Genomic DNA, 21,610 nt, shown 5'->3' on the forward strand with positions numbered 1-21,610 from the left:
AGATTCAGATTTAAAATACATGAAGTTGAGGTACATTAATCCTAACTTATGCAAATGCTAAATAAATATTCCCTTTTCCTATCATAATAGCCATTCTATTGTTAGTCCTAGATCCATGCTAGTGATATTTATGCTAAGAAACCAAATGTTTTTGATGAACCTTACGCGGCATTACTCTCCAGCTATTTTAATAAGTGTTCCATTGTTAGATGCCAGATCTATACCGGTGGTAGCTATAGTAAATAAAGAAACCAAACAAAATCTTGATTAGCTACCCTCACCAATAGGAGGTTGATTATATTATCTTTGCAGTGAGGTATTTAATTTATTTACAATTGTTCTGGAAAAGTCATGCACCTGCTAAACTTAGTAAGATATAAAAAAATTCAAAGTAAATGTTATGAAAAAGAATTACACTATACCCTCAACATGTTATTCTCTGGAAAGCAGAATCTGAATTAAGACAGATCCATGTAGGTATCAAAGGGGAGTTTAGCTGCTATGAGGTTGTCTTGCTGAGACAGTATATTCCAGACTATGAATTTAGAACAGCATTAGAGTGCTGTGCCACCAAGAGAGCTCAAATTGGTATTTGGGCTTAGTGCAAAAGAACCAAAAATCTATCACCTTACACTTTTATTTTATTGCTTTAAACCTTCATTTCACCAAGTTTCATTATCACTGGTTTAATAAATTTATTCTTTGAATGCAATATGTTGATCTTTAAATAGAAATGTTATTTAGAAGCTGAAAAATAATTACTCAGGTTTTCAAAGCTTTTAAGATAGATTAGGTCTAAAAGTATACACAACAAATTTTAGTTTATTATAGTCACTTAATACAAACACTGGTGATCTCACCAATGGATTTCAATATGTCCAATTAATTGTGCTAAATTCCTATATTGCTTCCCTTTCACTAGGAAAAACAGAAAACTTTCAACACTGGTAAATTCACCCTGAAAATGCTGACAAAAAAAAATTAAGGTGGGAAATAATTATAAAACAAATCATGTCTGATATTCTTTATCTTTCAGGAAAGTACCAAAGGTTACATGAAAACTAATAATTTAAAACCAGGCAGAGAGTAATGTTTGAAAGCTAAATAAAAGTACTAAATAATAAAGACTGAATTATTCAAATCACTTTGGCTCAATTTAATCTCTACACAATAATTTCAACCAACTTAATTTACAAAATGTACAAACAGGTAAAAACTATTAAAGCAGCACTAGAAGTGACTAAGCTTATAGGGACATATTCTATATTATTTGCAAATAATATAAGCTCTGGCAGCTACATATGACAATGTAACAAAATTATCCTCCCTACTTACTTAAATTTAAATGTTTCTCCTAGTTCAGAAGCATTTCCTGGGGAAATTTCAAATATTCCAGAAAAGGGGTAAGGATGACCACCATAAGCAAATTCTGAAAAGAGAAAACTCATGATTTTTAGTATTTTTCACAAATTTAAAATTTAAGTCAAGCAGGATGCTAGGAACCTTCTTTACTACTGACTTGTATTAAATGCACAGAAGATGTGATGCAAAGGATCCGAGAATATGAAAATGAAAGCATCTCAAATGAAGTTCTTTTGTTGTTAATCGTTCTAGTCATGGAGGATTGAGTTGGATGAATACTCAATGGTGAATGTAGCTATTTTTATTAACACTAATTCTTTCACTCCTGCCTGCCAACCACCCCCCCAGCTATTAAAGGGCTGTAGTTACTCATATTTATGGGCCAGAAATTGTCTGTTGGCAGGCATTTCTAAAGCTCAGCCCAATGTTTTCTTTCAGACTCAATGAACTTTTATCCAGCATGATAACAGAGAGAAGAGTTCCACATAAGGAAGACCTAATAAAATTCCAGCTTTACTTCTAGTATTTCTCTTCGATATTACAGTGTGACCCTAGACACGATATTTGATTTCCAAAGTAGCTTTTAAGTGACGTTAGACTAATATAATTTTTAAAATCTTGTAGAACAATGAAAGATAAATAATACCAAATCAGTCCACAGGACCAGAGATTTAGATCTAGAAGGGTCCTTAGACATAACGTCATTCAATCCCCTCAAGATAACAGGTGAGGAAGCTGAGTTGCTCTAAGGAAATGACTTACCCAAGGTCATATAAGTACCAAGTGACAATATGGGGATATGAATATAGGTCGTCCTTTAACTCCAAAATCCAATGCTCTTTCCACTGAACCATGCTGTTGCTAAATTAACTTTTAGTTCTCAGTATACTTTGTGGTCCCTTTTCCAGGGACAGAAGGTATTTAAGGTTCTGTTTTAGTTGTTCAATTCCTCTTTCAATAAGTATTTGATGTTAAAATGTGGTTTGGTGCTGAAAATTTAAAGTTCAACAATTCACTACTACAAATACCACTAGTAATAAAGAGGTGGACACAGAGAAATGTCTGGAGGCTTAAATTCTCACTAGACAGTAAAGAAGAAACAGAAAGCAGAGATAAATTTGGTATTTTACTGAAAAAGCAATCTTTTTTTTACACTGCTTCCCTCTAAGGAAAACAGATTCTAAGTTTATTAAGGTTACATAATTTTTGGGTGATACAAAAACATTTTGAAATCATTACATCAAAAGTGGCAATAATTACATACCTCTGCCTTCCTTTCTTTTCAGAATGAAGGGGACGTCACTAATAACCACAACTTAGACAAAGGCCAAATCAAAGCAGTCACTAGTAAATGACAAAACCATCATCAGCTATGTCTAGAAGCATTGGCATTTTTTGCGAAAACCTTACATTTTTTGACGACTGCATGAGGGAGGCAGTCTATTAAGTAAAAAGCTTAAAGAATGATTTTCAATAAACTATACCTTATATCCTAAAATCTAGAATAGGGATTAATGAATAGTGATGAGGAATAATGGGATAGAAACAAAGAACTTTGGAATCATAAAGATATAAAAGTGAGTCTTTAATAATTATGCTAATACACATGCAAATTTATATGCAGTCATTATGGGTAACCCTGGGTTAACACTGAATAAATTGCAACAATCCCACCTGAAGTTAAAGGCAGAAATACCCAAAGTGAAGTATGCATCATAAACTTACAATTCAAAACCAAATATAACTTTCAATTAAAAGGCATGACATTTTAATGATACACTTAACACTGAACAATGTAATTAACTAAATCTGCTTAGTAATATTTACATTCAAAATCACTGATTATATGATGTAAAAATATAATCTTTCTGTTACCCTCTCAACAGTCCACACCACAATTTTTTGTTCATTCATTCTCATTTACTTTACCTCTTATTAATCTGATACATTCTTAACAGAGAGGTAGCATGGCAAGATGGATGAACGGTCAAGAAGACTCCAGTTCAAGCCCTATTTCTAACACATAAGAGTTTAATCTCTCAGTTCAGTGCCCCAGACAGCTAAAATCATTTAAATTCCAAATTAGCTTTACCAGTAGGGGGAATATGCACACTAGCCAATCCCCACATCGATAAAATTACAGGTTGAGACTTTTAAAAAGATGATAACAGAAAACTTTGGCTAGGAATGGATATTCTATTCTATCACAATTATATTGCTCAGGTGATTCTACTCCCCTCTGCCAAAGAACTAAGGCTTTATGGAAAAGTTAATTAACAAGCGTGGGGAATGAGTACTGAAGGTTTTTTTTTTGTTCATTCTCTGAAACACAGAGGCTAGAATAATAATTGTTTAATAAGGATGCACCCAAAATCTCAACTCATGAAGTTCTTCAAGAATCACATATCTTTATGAAGTAGGTTTAAAGATACTATATATACATACCTCTACCATACACTTCTATTCCTGAATGGAAAACTCCAATTCCAATGGATGAGGTGTATTCATTCATCCAGTACTGAAGAGGGAAAAAAAATCCCATCATAATCATTTAATTTCTGATCAAATGCAACTAAATGCTTCATCAGCAAAAGATACTTATTTATAACTTCATGATAATTCCTTTTTCATATAGCCAAAGAGTACATAGTTTAATAAAAAGCAACATTAGAAAAAGTTGTGGAAATGTTCATTTTAGTAGGCTAATTCTACAATCAAGAGAAATTAAAATGAGACAAAAGGGCACAAAACTGTCATGCAAGGTCATCTAATTTTGAGTTTGAGCAAACAAAAATAATTTATATTTATTTTTCACAGGTATTAACTCAGAAGTTTACTTTAAGTTTTTATTATTTATAAATGTTCAATTAATACTCAGTTTTTCCTGTCTATTAAAATGGTTATTTCTGATCTCAGAACTGATAAGCAAAACTAAAATTAAAGTTTGCCATCATTTCTTATTATACTTGTCTACAGATAAATCATCTCACTTTCTTGTTTCTCTTTAAGAAATACCATTTAGCTTAATTTTAATATAGTTTAACTCTGGGGAAAAGCATTACTTAGACAAAATTTTAGTATTAAGGAAAAAATTAGTATTTTAAATAGAAGAAACTTTTGAGCAAATATAATCAGGCAGATACATCACAGGATGAGTTAACATATGGCATTTATAAAATATCCAGTATAAAGTGTGCTTATAAGCACAATGCCTGCCATATAGTAAGTGCTTAATAAACATACTTGTTGATATTTGTTGCCAATGAGAGAATAGTAAGGCTCCTACTCTAATTCATATTAAAAGTGAGTCCAGATCAATAACCAATCTTAACTATGATATTTGCTGTCATTTTTGTAAATTTGAAGTTTGTAAGACATTCCTATTCTAGAGAAACTTTCTATATGAAGGGTATGTATTAAATTCTGTGAGCAAAGGTACAGTGATAGAGACAATAAAAATGTATTTGGTGGACATTAAATAGACCAGTTTGGGTATTTCAGGGTCTGTATTGCAACTGAAGACTGGATGTATGCTTCAAGCAACTTGCAAGGGCTTTATTTTTTTATACACTGAGAAGTCACTGAGGAGCAAGGGAATGAGAGTGAGTTTTTACATCAGTCTGGCAACTATGTGTAAGATGGATTAGAAAAGAGAACTATAGGCAAGATGAGTGAGGACTCTATTACATGAAATAAGAGCATGAATTAAGGAATTGGCTATAGGAATGTAAAAGAATGGACATGGCAGATTACTGTGAAAAAGAATAAATGGGACTTGGTGACTAACTGGAAACTGTGAAGGAGAAAAAAGTGGATCAGAGAGGTAAGACAAGTATCAGAATCTGTTAGTTTCACAGAAGCCAAAAGGAGAATTTGGAGAAGAGGGATGGATAATCTACATATCAAAGGCCGTAGAAATAAAACAGAATGAAAGCTGAGAAAGGGACCTTAATTTGGTGATTAGATGTTAAACCATAAAAAGGCAGTTTCAACAGCAATAAAGGAGACAGAACAGTCTACTCAATTAGAGCAAGATTTAAAGAACCACAACCATCTCAGTATACCTTACAGTGTCACTGATTAATAACCCTATGCTTTTCTTATTTATGATGTCTCACTTTTTTAAGGGGAAAAAAACCCCAACCTTCGAAGAGTTGTAACCATTGTTACTCATACATATGAAAGAAGATGCTCATTGTTAGCCTGAGCCTGCATTCCAAGTTAAAAAAAAAAATTGAGTAGGGGCGGCCAGGTAGCACAGCGAGTAGGAGCACCGGCCCCAGTGTCGGGATAACCTGAGGATCGAATCCGGGCTCAGATACTTAGTACCACACCCAGAAATAACTGGCCGTGTAACCTTGAGCAAGTTACTTCACCCTAATTACTTAAAAAAAAATTGGGGGAAAGGGGAATTGATAGACAAAAATTTTTTCAAGGAAATAAATGCCACCACCATATTTTTCATAAAACAATTTCACACAATTTTCTTAGGTAATATTTTATTCAAGTAAAACCAAGAATTAAATTAAAAATTAATACCATTTTATAAAAGATAATTAACATCCACGAACATACAATAAAGTGATATTTTATTAAAAGAGATATTTCAATAATATTGAAATAGCTAGTTATTGAAAATTCCTTATCCATTCATATTTAGAAAGACCTAGGTCTTCAAAATGATAATTGCTTTTGGAGACTAAGTGGTCATTACTTTGTTCCATTTGATTGCAACATACTGAATTAAAAAAAATTTGTTGTTTATAGCTCTTTTTCATAAATGCAGTAAATATCTCTTCCTGGATTGGAGTATGAATTTGAGGACTCTGCATAAACTCTGAGTACTCAAGTTAAAAAAATTTTTTTTTTTTACAAATTGTTAATGAAAATAAGCTTTATTAAATCAAGTAATAAATACATACAAAGATGCACGTAACAGTTTTAGTCATTTATCCAGATTTTTTTTTTTTAATCAATCTATGGCAAACTCAAGACCTGAAATCTACAGTCTTTGTCCGAAAAGTAACTATCTGGGTTCTTAATTTTTTAGTAGGCTGATCAGTCCTTTGTATTTATAATTCATGCATTTTAAATTGACTTCAAAGCACGAACAATCATGCAAATGCTCACACACCAAAATCAAAACAAAAAAAAAAACCATGTTATTTTTTAAAGCAGGGTCTCTATCATGTGGTCCTAACGGGGCGATACTCAGTTGCCAACTGGCACTGACTCATGAAAAAATCCTTAAGAGTTATTGAAGATTCTGGAAAAGGTGCAAAAAAAAATGACAATGTGGGTGGTTTTAAGTGTACTCAAAGAAAAAGACTGGGGCAGGTTAGCAGGGCAGTAAATTAGAGTCGGCAGCAACAGAAGCAGAACTTTCTACATGCAATTCCTGGGCTCGATGCTTTAAAAAAAGTGACCTAGGTTGTTCCTTACTACTTATAATGCAAATCTTAACTGCAAAATGGCCTTTTCTTCTATTCTTACAGACTGTGATGGGGATGGGAGGAAGAAAAGGGGAAAGAACCCAAACTTTTAGACCATTCAAAATAAGGGAATCATATGAATGTTTTGAAAGTCACCAGAGGAATAAGTGTTATTCTTTCTTCTTCACAAAGAAATGGAAAACTTTGGAAGTGAAGTGGGAGGCTAGGATCTTGCATTTCGTTCAGTCTCTGCCAGGCATTCCCGGACTAATCCTCGAGCATGAATGATGCCTCGCTTTAGCCTCTCCATGGCGCTTTTGCTCCCGGCATACGTGGGTCTGATCTCTTTGCCCAGCTCCTCGATGATGGCTAGGAGTTCTGCATATTTGCTTTGGGGCACCTGGCTGCTCCCTGTACCCTGGGTGTAGCCTAAAGATGGGGGTCCATAGTCATTGATCAACTGCCGGTACTGGGTGGAGGCCGCCATGCTGGCAGAAGGAGAATGAACACTCCCAGCTGGGTTCAGGGAGGCGCCCGGCATGTGGGCGTTCAAGTTGGGCTTGTAAGACATGCCCGGCGCGGTGAGCGGCGCGGGCAGCCCCCCCCCCCCAATTTTTTTAATCCAATTACATGTAAAAACAATTTTTTGACATTCTTTTTCTTAAAGTTCAGTTCCAAATTCTATCCTTCCCTCCCTCCCTTCTGATGGTGAGCAATTTGATATAGGTTACACAGGTGCAACCATGTAAAACATTTTCATATTAGTCATTTTGTGGAAGAAAACTCAAACTCAAACTTAAACTAAAAACAAGAAAGAAAAAAAAGAAAGCAAAAAAATAGTATGCTTTGGTTTGTTTTCAACCGTTAACAGTTTTTTCTCCAGAGGTGGATAGCATTTTTCATTATGAGTCCTTTGGGATTGTCTTGGACTATTGTATTGCTAAGAATAGCTAAGTCATTCACAGGTCTTCATCATACAATATTGCTGTTACTGGGTACAATGTTCTCCTGGTTCTGCTCACTTCACCCTGCACCAATTCATGTAAGTCTTTCCAGGTTTTTCTGAAATCATCCTGTTTGTCATATCTTACAGCACAATAATACTCTATTACAATCATATAACACAACTTGTTCAGCCATTCCCTACTTGATGGGCATTCCCTTAATTTCCAATGCTTAGCTACCACAAAAAGAGCTGCTATAAGTATTTTTATTCAAATAGATTCTTTCCCCCCTTTTCTGATCTCTTTGGAATTACAGACCTAGTAATGGTATTGCTGGTTCAAAGAGTATGCATAGTTTTATAGTGCTTTGGGCATAGTTCCAAATTACTCACCAGAATGGTTGGATCAGTTCACAACTCCACCACTAGTGTATTAGTGTCCTGGTTTTCCCATATCCCCTCCAACATTTATCATTTATTTTCCTCTTCTGTCATAGTGGCCAATCTGACAAGTGGGAGGAGGTACCTAACAGCTGTTTTGATTTGCATTTCTCTAATCAACAGTGGTTTAGAACATTTTTTATATGACTACAGATAACTTTGATTTGTCTGAAAACTGCCCATTCATACCCTTTGACAAGTTTTCAGCTTTTCAAAACTAACAATCACATTAATCTGTTTCTATGAACGTGCCCAAATTGCATGAGAACTCAAATTTTAAACTAGTATTTACAGAACTTTGTTTCCCATCAATATCGACTGGGCTTTAGCAGTGCAGAACCTGATATAATTCTATCTTTAAAAAAAACCACATTAATTATATTGAGATGTGGCACTGTTACCAAAAGATTTGCAAATGAAATAAATCTTTTGTGAAATAAGTTTTAACAACATATCATAATATACTTGTAACTAAGTGACATCTTTAATTACAACTGTTGCTTTATTCACTTACAAGGCAAAACAAAGTTTTTGTACATTACAGGTATCTAATTTCACAAGGTGTCATTTAAATTTATTAGATTTCATGCTATATGTAGCTAAAAGCAAACATGGTAATCTTTCCTCCTCATTAATGATAAATCACAATAATAAATATAGTGGATCATATTTTCTGTACAGGGTCCCTATCTAGCTTCAGGCTAGAAATGTAGAGGCTACTTACGGGCTCAATTCCATTACTGATCTGCATGGGAATTTTGACCTGTTCTGAACTTGGTCAATTTGCTGCCTGATAACTGATGGTCTCCCTTCCCAGGGGGGCTCATCATATTGTTTTTGCCTTTTTTTTTGGTAGGGCAATTGGAGTTAAGTGAATTGCCCAGGGTTACACAGCTAGTTTTTGTGTTAAGAGTCTGAGGCCACATTTGAACTCAGGTCCTCCTGACTCCAGGGCCGGTGTTCTATTCACTGCACCATCTAGCCACCCCAGTGGGGCTGATCATATTAACACCCAAATTAATGAAGACACCAAACTGGCATAGACTACTGCAGATCAAATTTTGAGCTCAAGAGATCTACCTACCTAAGCTGCCATGGTAGGTGAGTTTACAGGTGTGGACCACCATACCTGTTGGGATCAAATTCATTTACCCAGCACTGAATGCCCAACACAATCTGATATTACTCTAACATTCCAGTCTTTCTACATTACGATCCTTCATATACTCTATTCTTTGGTCAAACTGAACTTTTATCTTTAAATGTGTCCTGGATTTTCCTACTTCTGTGCCTTTGGTCTCTTCCTATTCCCAATGCCTAAAATATTCTTTCCTTTAAAGTTCAATTCAGATACCACTATAGTTTGAAGGGATGGTAGGGTCAAGTGATTTTTTTTTTTTAATAGAATGGGGTATATCTGAGCAATTTGTAGGCAACAGGGAAAGAATAAGTAGATATGTACACTGAAAATGATAGATGGAATAAGTGAGCCAGGAGGCAAATTCTTAGAAAAGATAGGAAGATATGGGTAAAAATTCAGAAGGCTTTTATGGTATGGCATAGAAAAGAAGAGAGTCTAATTGATGGCTTCTATTTTCTCAGGAGGGTAGGAAGGGCATCTGCTGAAAGGGTAATCTTGGGAGGTGTCGGGCTCCAGGGGAAGAAAAATTTTGGAACAACTGCTGAAGGAAGTGGCATAGAGAGCAATCAAAGAAGTTTAAAGACAAAGGTTTTACTGAATAGTTGTAAAGGCCAATTGAAATCAGATAACATGAATTTGTAGTGGCGTGGTGATGAGATTTCCTCCAGCTGCTTTAGCAGCATGGGAATAGGAAGGAAGATGGATGATAGATGTGATCCAGATTTTAAAATCAGAATGGTGTGAATGGTAGTAGGACAAAGGACTAAAATGACTCACATATAGTTGATAAATAGTTGAACAGGGTTCACACTGAAGAAAGCAAAGTAAGGCAGGGATGATAGTCTAGAACAGGAATGGATAGAGAATAGTTAGGATTGAGACTAAGTTAAAGTATAATAAGAGTGAGGAAGATGGAGAGATAAAGAACAGGAGACATGAGATTGTGTAATGGGGAAGAATGGGAAAATTTAAGTTCAAAATTATTGAAGCGACAGTTATAAGTGATAAAATCTATGGTATGACTCCCTCTTAATAGCTGAGGTACTTAGATATATTTGATAATACAGTAATTATATTTTCAACACCCATAACAGCTTAACCCCTCAGATCTTACATCACATTTTCATTTACTTCTCACACATGACTGGGTGATGAGGAGACATTTTATCTTACTGAATGGATTACAAAACTGAGGCCCAGAGAAAGTAAGAGGCTTGGTGGCATAGGGAACTTAAGTATACACTGAAGTAGGGCAAGACTTGAAGTATCTAGCTTCAAATCTAGGCAGGATTATTTCAGTGTGAGCTATACTGTTTATGAGAACACTCTAGGGTAGAACCTAAGGTGAACAAAGAACAATTTGAGGCTTGAAATATACTCATTGAATTCATAAATCCTGATCTTGGGAGATGAAGAAGCATTGTATACTCAAGTAATAAAGGAAGGGCAACAGGAAAATTTGGGGGGGGGCAAAACAGGAGAATTTATTTTTAAATGAAAAACTGCCTTATGTTGTTTCTTTATAGATGCATAATTTAACATTATATGTTTTAGAGGAATAATTTTATAGAATAACTAATTCAAATTATAGAATACCTGGATTCTCTTGAAAAGAATTTGGGAAAGGATTCTCTCTGCCACTAGGTGAGACGTGGATTTGACTATTAGGGGCAGAGAATTTGAACAGGAAAGGTCTAACTCTTGCCTGCTTATAACATAGTAGGCAGGAGGACTCAGTTGCCTTCATAAACTCTCCTTTCCTATGCTGTCTCCGTCTAAAGCCCTAGAAGACTCAAAACCAAAAACCAAAAATGTTGTGAGACTGACGTACGTAAAAAGGCTTTTAACATTTGTTTTAAAAAATTAAAGTAATGTAAAATTTGAAAAACAAAAATGCAGTATGAATTCTCAAATTTATATACACATAAAACTGTAAGAGATTGCCTACTCATTTTAAGCATAAAACACAATTACAACATAAGATTATCCTTTATGGAACAGATATATTCTAGCAAATCTGGTTACCAACTACATTTCTATGATGTGAAACATGTTTTCCAACATAAGATCAAGAAATCTGTTGTCATGGGGAAAAAAAAATCCCAAGGGTGAATTTTGTGTAAGAAAAGGGTTTAAGGTGCTAGCATGCTAAGAATTCTAAGATGGCTAATGCTTTGATGGCACTTTCCTGACTTTATGATCCTTATGATAGTATTTTCTTTTCTCGAAATTCTTTTTTTTTGGAGGGCGGAAGGCAGGGCAATTGGGATTAAGTGATTTGCCCAAGGTCATACAGCTAGTAAGTGGTCAGTGTCTGAGGCCGCATTTGAACTCCTCCTGACGCATTTGAGGTCCTCCTGACTCCAGGGCCGGTGCTCTATTCACTGCACCACCTAGCTGCCCCAGAGGATAGCATTTTCTATAACTTTTCCTTGGATCACCAGAATTTTTCTCATGCTCCTAGAACTTACTCAACAGAACATGTCTACAAAAGCTGCTAGTACTCTGGACTGAAAAATTCCTTAAATTCATGCTTCAGGAAGCTGGGTGGATTGAGCACTGCATTTGGGAGTCTTAACATATGTTTAAATCTGACCTCAAATGCTTAGCTTTGTGACTCTGCACAAGTCATTTGTCCTGCTTCAATTTCCTCATCTGGAAAATGGGGATAAGAGTACCTATTTCTCAGTGTTGTTGTGAGGATAAAATAATATTTGTAAAGTGTTTTGCAAAACTTAAAGTGCTTCTAGCTAGCTGGAACTTACTGCAATAGAATCTGACCTATATTAAATGGACACTTATAAGGTTTCCAGAGGATTACTGAGGTACCAGAATAAAAAATGAATACTTAATAGCTTTGCAAGTGGGTAGTGTTACTTTCTAGAGATGGAAAGTTGGATAGGGTCAACTGATTTTTCTTAAGGCTACAAAAACAAAGTTTACGTTTTTAGGAATAGGACTCCCCAGCTACTGCTATCCATCCCTCTGGGAAGTACTAAAAACAGGTGCAAGTCTACAAAAATTGTCTATTTCAAAACAGTCACATTCATTATTTTGTGCCACTAAGAAATTTAAATTATTATGCTAATGTAGCTCATTGCTAGAATGTAATGATATACTACTAATCAGTTTTCTACTTCTCATATTTCCCAGAAAGGCCCCCAATATATAAAAAGCAGTTGTTTTTTTCTTTCTTTCTTTTTTTTTTTTTTGCCAAATTAAAGTAATGTTCACTAGATTATCTCTATCAGAAAGCTATGAATATGAAGTACAAGTAAAAGACCAGTCAAGTCCCACTAACTCCTACTGGAGCACACTGTCCTAATTTGCAAATATAGACCTAAGCTGTTCTATAAATATCTCACATCTTTCAAAGATAATCTCCTTGCCAGATATACTGCAGTATGCACTTTGCAAATAAGAAACACAATGAAGCTCCTCCTTTACTCCCCACAAAACCCCAAACTATGACATTATGAAAAAAAAAACCTATTTGCTTTTAGCTAAGAAAGACGGTAGAAGAATTTTTTTTTTTTTTACAATTTCTGTAGGATTGGCATGATGGCAGAACTAGAAGTAAAATAAATTTTAGCAAGTTATCCAAAAAATGCCTGTATATTTTGCTACCTGGTATGCAGAAAAAAGAATCTTTTTTTTTTTTTTTGCTTTTTGGAGGAGGGAAGGCAAGGCAATTGGGGTTAAATGACTTGCCCAAGGTCACATGGCTAGTTTTGTGTTAAGTGTCTGAGGCCAAATTTGAACTCAGGTCCTTCTGACTTCAGGGCCTGTGCTCTATTCACAGTGCTACCTAGCCGCCCTGTAAAAAGAATCTTAAAGTAGCAGCAGCACCAAAACCTAAATCTTCATATAAGAGTAATTTTTACATGCAGTCTTGAATTTAAGGAATTTTTCAGGTCAGAATATGTAGGCAGCACCTACTAGCAACTTTACATTTTTGTATGTATATATAGTTGTTATAGCCTAATAGGGTTACATTTTGCTACCTCATAATAAGTAAAAAAAGAACCTTAAAATAGTAGCAGCACCAAATATAAGAATAAGGAGTGGGTTGGAGTGGCTAGGTGGCGCAGTGAATAGAGCACTGGCCCTGGAGGCAGGAGGACCTGAGTTCAAATCTGACCTCAGACACTTGACACACTTACTAGCCATGTGACTTTGGGCAAGTTACTTAACCCCAATTGCCCTCCAAAAAGCAAAAAACAAAACAAAAATAGAATAAGGGGTGAAACTGGTTTCCAGACCTTCAATCAAACTCTTTAACTAGGTTTACTCTTTTTTTTTTTTAACTTTTGGAGGGCAATTGGGGTTAAGTGACTTGCCCTAGGTTACACAGCTAGTTTTTTTGTGTGGACGTTAAGTGTCTGAGGCCAGAACCAAAATCGGGTCCTCCTGACTCTGGGGCTGGCGCTTTACTCACTGTGCCACCTAGACCCCCCTTGGGTTTACTCTTATAATTAAAATTTGTATTCCTAACTGCTATAGCTGTCTCTGCAAATGTGTAGTTGATGCCAAAGAATGGACAAAAGAGAGATTAGCTTAGTGAAACCTATCAACACAAACTGGAAAACAACTCAAATTACATGTTCTCCCTGATGGGGTCAGTGTCACCTTCATATACTAATTATAGCACACTAAAGAATTTTTAGAAATCACATTGTCAGAAAGATAGAACTGTATATATCTTCAGTATCATCTTTTTTGAGCAAACACCAATTACTCTACTTCTCCTAAAAAAACCTATGACCAAAGAATATGAAGGGAAAAAGAAGTCTTCCCATGGGAAAGCAATCAGAGACATGTCTTCTAACTATAAACTTAATTCCTTTCAGGGCTGCCTGTGCAATGACTCCTGAATATTATTAGACCATGAGGCTTGGTGGCTCAATCTTTCCAAACTGAACTGGCCAGACTTCACCAACTTAATTCAAGGTCAGTATATTAATAACGACCTAACAACAAAGATAAGATGGAAGCAGTCTATGCTACAAAGTTTAGAGGAGGATTAAAAAAAATTAAGTAGCAGACTCTAGGCCTAAAAGTCTCTTATGACTGCAGTACAAAATTCCATAGTGATAATGACCTGGTGGTGCCATTTGTTATTCTTGTTGAAACCATCATTTTATATATTACTGTGGTCACCATCCAATTACTGTAAATGCCTCTGTTTCTCAAACTGATAAATTGTTTTTAACTCATATCATTATTCAAAAAAAGCATTTAGCTTATTAAGTATTGTCTCGGATTCCCACATAGTTAAAGATCTTTGAAACATCCTTGGAGATCAAGACTGTTTCTTTTTGAAGACAGTGAGATTTTTGCTGTTATCATTGTTGGGGCCTGTTTCTGTAGGAACTCCTGGTGTGGAAACCATGATCAATAATTAACTCATCTTTAACAGTCCCTAGAGAGTTGCCTAGCTCACAGAGAACTTAAGTAAATTACCCATGGTCACATAATTGGCATTTGCCTGAGGCAGGATCTGAATCCAATTCTTCCTGATTCCAAGGTCAGCTAGGTTCCTCTCAATATCCCTATCTGGAAGGCTTAGACCCATAAAAGCTTAGAGGAAGACTGTTGCTGGGACACAAAACATTAAAGATATGTCTTTATACAGCCAAGCTAATTAAGTCTCAACACATACAATCCAGGAAAAAGAAAGAAAAATCAAAATGATATTTTCCAAACGGCTCTGAGGCAGCATCCAGAAGCTGGTTAATAGTTTGGTTTCCCTCAAAGATTCACTAATATATACCAAGCACAATACTAAACAAATTAGATATTACTACAAAGTACCATTCCAAAAGACCAAAGAACAACAACAAAAAAAAACCTACCACAACAATGGCACGTCAACAATCCACTTAACTCAAACCCTCTATGGCAGAGACATGTTCCTGTGGGTTGTTTAGCTTAATCTACAGAATCTGCCTCATGGTCACTCTGGAAAGACATTCTGGTTTCACAGAACAATTATCAGGCTATCTGTGAATAATTCAGAAAGGTGAAAGCTTACATGAAAACATAATCCTATTAGTCCAGTTTGGTAGTGTCTAAAATTTATTCTAATATATTCATTTTCAAATACATATTATTCACTTTACTTACATACTGACAAAATAGGTATTCTATTTACTCACATAGCTTTTTTACTTAAGTAGAAACACTTAAGCATTTCCACAGTGGGGAAAGGGGTGATGAGGAAAGGTACATTTGCATATGCATACATAACAATATAACCAACCCATTTTTGTGCAATCAATATTATCAAATGAGCAAAATAAATCATTTTTATGTAGTGCAACATAATCCAAAGATTTAAAAACCTCCACTAGGTTCAGCGTTTATTTGGATTGTTGTTAAAAGGATATGGTAGACATGAATTCGATTCGACTGAACATAGATAAGGTGACTACCACCTGAGAGAACCTACTGCAAGTGCTAAGTACAAAGGCAAAAACAAAACAATTCCTACCCTCAAGGGATTCAAATTTTACTGAGAGAACAAGAGAAAGGCAGGAGAGAAGAGAGGAGAGAGTGTAATGTATTCATTTACAAAAATAAGTAAATTTTAAAAATGCCACAAAGAAATAAAAAGGAATTTCTAGAGGGAAAATGGGAAATGTGTCATGTAGGAGATAGTATTTATGTAGCTTTTCTGTGAAGTAGAGGTGAGGAAGGAATACCTCTGAGACACAGAGGGACCATTTATGGAAAAGCACAGAGTTAGGAGATATAATGTCATAAACCTGGAATAGCCAGTCCACTGACTAGAGAGTACAGTAATGGAATTAATATGAAATAAGACTGGAAAGGTAAATGGAAGCCATCCTGCTTCGAGCTTTAAATGCCAGACTGAGGATTTTGCATTTTAACCTAAAGACACTTGGAAATCACTGAATATTTTTAAATAAGGGGGTGTCATAGATATATATATGTGTGTGTGTGTGTGTGTGTGTGTGTGTGTGTGTGTGTGTTTTAGAAAGTTAAATATAATATGGATTTCACAGTGCAGTGAATCTTTCCATACATGACTGGAGTGGGAAGACTAATTTAGGAGGTCACTTGCACGCTTGCAACTGTTGAGATGACAGGTGATAAGGTACTGAACTTGTTGGGTATTGTGTACCTGGAGAAAAAGAAACCAACTAAAGATGTTACTATGTAAAGAGGCAGAGCTGACAAGACCAGGGAGCTGGTTGGATATGGGGGGTTGAGGGATAAGAGAGAGTTAAGTATGACCATAAAGTTGTGAACTTGGATAACTGGAAGCATGATGGTCCTGTGAACAGAAATCTGAAGGAGGGATGGTTTTGTGGGAAATGTATTAAGCTGTTTTGGAAATGTTCTTTGAAATGATCATAGGATATCCAGGAGGAGGTTTTCAGCAGGTAACTGGTAACACAGACTGAAGGCAGGAGATTGTTTCACATTTAAAAAATCCCTACCAATATAAACTAAAATGCTGGTACTGAATATTGCTGATCATCTTCATATATAAAAGATATCATGTATACTAAAATCATGATGTCTCTTTGGCTGCTGCTAATCACTGCCTATAAGGCAGAACAGATCTACTTTATCATAAATTACCTTTTATAGTGAATAGTGTCACATATATTTGGTGCCTAGTACAATGCAGAAGACTTTTAAGTAGCCATTTACCATGGGAGACTAGTACATTATTTAGAACTTATGTGATGTATATTTTAAGTAATTTGATTTTTTGAAAATCAATGAATAAAAGTCACATTTTGGAAATCAAGTATCTTGATGGGACAAGGAATATATCTTTAACTAGTTTTATATAGTTTCACTATGGACACCATATAAAGATGGGCACTTGATATATAAATGGAAAATTTTATTACAATGAATTCCAAGATGGTATGCAAATAAAGCTATTCTTTCTGTAATACTATGTATTATCTGAATCTGAACTGTGTACTAGTGATAGCAAGATAATTTCAAGACAAAATGTAAGCCTCAATGTTTTAATGCTAGAATATTTGACATATTGTCTCTGATATATTATGAATCTGTAGTTCAAGACATAAGTGTATATTATATGTAAGTGTATATGTATAGTATATCATATTATTATACACATATAATATACGTATATTATATTCAAGACATAGGTGGATATTATATTATTAAATACTAAACATACATACTAAAAAGGGCATGTTTTCTTCTATTTTTAGCTATGTATTTACAATATTAAAATACTAAACTTTTTTCACTGGGTAGAGATATAAGCTATAATGTGGGCAGAACTGGGGCAAGATACCAGTTATGCCTGATGAAATTTTTGAAATTTAACCAATCTCATCCATTATTGCTTACTGCAAGCTTTAAGACTTCACTATAATACATAAGGCTTAATCATCATAGAATAAATTATCTATGTAATTCATAAATGCTATTTGCTGAGGTGAAAAATCCTTTCCCTATTACTTTCTTTCCTTCTATGTTTTCTCATTGTATTCTCTGGAACTCTTGACTCTACTATTAATGAATCTATGTCATCCTAGATCACTTCACACTATGCTTGGCCCATTTGGGGCCTTTCCGGTTTTCACTGTTCCTTCTGTCAGACTTCCCAGTACTGGGATAAAGACTAAGCCCGAATCTTGCTCTCTTTGCCAATCTGAGATCCTCCTTCTGCTGACATAATTTAGCAACCACTCCTTTGAAATTTATTTCACATTATTATATCGCCTCCCCCAAAAACCTTTTTATAAATCCCTGTTATGTAATGTCCTGGTCTTCAGGTAACTCTCCCTCCTAAAGTTAAATATCTGGTTCCCAATCATTTCCTCCCTTCCTGCCCCTGCACCAATATTCAATATACAAGTTAACATCTGCTCAAAATACCACAGTCCATGCCTCATCACCATAGACATTAGATTTAATCACTCACCACAACTATCCATAACCATTTTCCTTTTTGGTCATAATCTGCTATTCTATTTCTTCCTCTGCCTTTTTGTCCTCACCACACCCTTCCTTCCATTGTAACAATCTAATACCACTCTCCTAGCCTTGCTTTCACTTGCCTTAAATAGCAGATCAATTCAGCTGTAGAGCCCTCCACTTTTGAATCCCCAACCAATATCTGAAGGCATCTGTTGCTGTTCATACCCTGCCAACTGCAATACTGGAAGATCCTTTATTTACCTCTCCAGTTACTTCCTAGCTACTATTCCTGAACACAGCTTGAAGTAACATACTATTAAAAATGTTATCTGCTATCAACTGTTCCCTTAACTGCACAGCAAAATTTGCATTCTTCCTTTTTTCTATCTCTTTCTTCTTTTCCATCCCCAGATAGCCCTGTCTCCTACTTTACTGAGGTAACCGAGGCCACTTGTTATGAATTTCTTCTCTCCCTATTCCGTATCTCAAAACCCCTCTATGGCTTACTAGTCCTCTTGTCTCTAAAAAACTGGTCAACATTTGCCCAGACCATTCAGCTGCAGATGCACTGTTTCCCATTTCCTCTAGGAGCTTGTCCCATCAATCATCCTGTCTCTATCCTTACCTATAGGCACTTTCCTTGATACCTACAAACACACTCAGGTTTATCTCATTCTTAAAAACCCTTCATTTGACCCCAACCATCTCATCTAAGCCAGAAAAAAAATATGTGATAAAACGTCAATATTGTAATGTCTTTTCCAATAATTTAGATGTAAGAAATCTGATCAATGAAATGACCAACTACAGTTTCTGAGGACCACTGATGAAGCATACCATACATATATTAACAGAAACACGACAAACTAAAGGTGCAAATTGAGACAAATCATTTTAATTTGTTTTGCTTGACTATGCAGCATATTTGTTACAAGGGTTCTATTTTTGTTTTTCTTTGTAGCAGTGGTTGTGGAGATGGGAGATGAGAAAATAAATGTTTATTAATTAAAGAAAAATCCAATGGCAAATTCTTAGCCCTCATTTTCCTTGACCTGTCAGTAGTATTGGGCACTACTGATGAAACTGCCAAATGACAACAAGGAATCCAATCCAATCAATCCAACAAGTACGCAAGGTGCACAGAATACCAGTTAGCCAGCATTTATTAAATGTTTACTGTGAGCCAGAAATATGCTATGGGCTTGGCAACAGCCCTTGCTCAAGGAGTTTAGAGGAGTGAGTATGACAAGCAAAGAGAAATATATACACAACAATTTGAGAAGGGAGACAAAGTTGTTAAGAATTAGGGGAATCAGTTCCTTGGGGTGAGGAAAAAGTACTTTTCAGACACTCTTGGCATCTTTGATCCTCTCACAGGCAAAATGCTATCTCTCTGAAATAATACATTTCTTGACGTTGGGTCACCTATTTCTTTGGGTTACAATTCCATGCCTCACCCTTTACCATCCTCTTTTTTTTTTTTTATTTTTAAGCAATTGGGGTTAAGTAACTTGCTCAACGTTACCCGGCCAGTTATTTCTGGGTGTGGTGCTGAGTGTCTGAGCCCAGGATTCGATCTCCAGGTCGTCCCAACACTGGAACCGGTGCTCTTACTCGCTGAGCCACCTGGCCGCCCCTCCTTTACCATCCTCTTAAGCAGTGCTAGGTTCTAGTAAAGACCAGGAATCAACATGTTTGGAATGGGTTACTCTCAGAGGAATCTATTCTGTACTTGATAAAATAACAAAATACATTATTTGGGGAAAAAAATCTAGAATAGCAAAGGAAATAATGAAGAAAAAAGTCAGGAATGAAGGAAAAATGGGGGAGGGAAAGAGAAGGGAACAAACATTTATTAAGGGCCTACTATGTGTGAGGCTCTGTGCAGAGCACTTTCCAAATATCTTACATGAGCCTCACAACAACTCTAGGAGGTAGGTGCAATTATAAATCCCCATTTTACAGTTTAGGAAACACAGGCAGACAGAAGTTAAGTGAATTGTCCAGGGAGCTATTAAATAGCTACGGCTGAATTAGAACTGAGGTCTTGACTCCAGGCCCAGTGCTCTATCTATAACATCACCTAACCGCCTCAAATTCTATTGTAGGTCTCAAAATACAAAGCAACAGCCGTCAAAACTATTTGGTACTAGTTTAAAAAATAGGAAAGTAGATCAAAGGAACAGATTATACAACTATACAAGGGAGAACCAGGAACTCAATAACAGTGTCCCATAAAACCCCAAACATAAATTACTTAGGAAAGAGCTCTAATAAAAACTACTAGGAAAATTGAAAAGAAGTTTGGCAGAAATTAAATTTAAACCAGCATCATATTCAATATTCTATAATAAATTCAAAACGGATATATGACCTTAATATGAAAGATCATAGAATAAAAAATTAGAAAATACTAAAACCATATGCTTTTCATAGCTATGGGGAGTTGCATTTTAACTAAATCAGGGATAGAAGCAATCATAAAATATAAAATCAATAATTCTGATCCCATGAAATCAAAATGCTTCTGCACACACACAAAAAATTAATGCATCTAAGAAGGGAAGTTTTGGGGAAAAAATCTTTGTATCAAATTTCTCAGATAGTGGTTTGGAATCCCAGAAATCTAGACAACTAACAGATATCTATGATTAAAGGGCATAACTCAATAGATAAGTAGCACAAATAATTCACTCAAATGAAGAATTGTAAACTATTAAACACATGAAAGAACACTCAGTAGTAACAGAAATACCTATTTGGTGGAGCCATGAATCAATAATACCACTCTGGAAAGCAATTTGGGATTATGTAAATAAGGTGACTAAAATGTCTATACTGTTTGACCCAAAGATTCCACTAGGCATATACCCTTAAGAAGGGTCACTGACTAAAATATCAACAACAATAAACTCCATATATACCCAAATATTTTTAACAATACTTTTTGTGAATTAGAAACAAAGTAGATGCCCTTTAATTGGGGAATGGTTAAATAAATTGTGGCATATGAACATGATGGAATATTATGGCACTGTAAGAATTAACAAATGATGAATACAGAGAATCATGGAAAGACAAGTTAAATGATCCAAGGAAACAACATACACAATGACTACAACAAAGTAAACAGAATAACAAACACAAAAAATGAATATTATGAAAATACAGAGAACAAGTATGGCCACAAAGGAAAGATAATAGAAGCCATCCCCAGTCTACTCCAGGCAGATGTGGGAAGTCCATGGGTGTGGTACACTACATTTATTTCCAAACTGATTCGGTTTTACAGACTTTGTCCCTTTTCTTTCTCTAAAAAATATTATTTGTTTTATGGTATGGCTCTCTGTG

At 35.4% G+C, this 21,610-nt stretch overlaps 1 protein-coding gene and 1 pseudogene across 2 annotated transcripts in view; both read right to left on the reverse strand.

Annotated features, from left to right (window-relative positions):
- The window catches only part of DESI2 (desumoylating isopeptidase 2), a 72,179-nt gene that overhangs the window by 32,990 nt on the left and 17,579 nt on the right, over positions 1-21,610 (reverse strand). For both annotated transcript variants that reach the window (XM_069069155.1, XM_069069154.1), the window contains exons 2-3: positions 3,808-3,880; positions 1,336-1,429 (exon numbers count right to left, since the gene is read on the reverse strand). In XM_069069155.1, coding sequence (XP_068925256.1) covers positions 1,336-1,429; positions 3,808-3,880 — 167 coding nt within the window. The remainder of the gene's footprint in view (positions 1-1,335; positions 1,430-3,807; positions 3,881-21,610) is intronic.
- LOC138147000 (cyclin-dependent kinase 2-associated protein 1 pseudogene) lies at positions 6,302-13,420 on the reverse strand (annotated as a pseudogene).

The sequence above is a fragment of the Petaurus breviceps genome, unplaced genomic scaffold (genome assembly GCF_028583685.1).
Source record: "Petaurus breviceps papuanus isolate PSGF00001 unplaced genomic scaffold, PetGlider_PUasm1.0 90778, whole genome shotgun sequence".
NCBI classification, from domain to species: domain Eukaryota; kingdom Metazoa; phylum Chordata; class Mammalia; order Diprotodontia; family Petauridae; genus Petaurus; species Petaurus breviceps.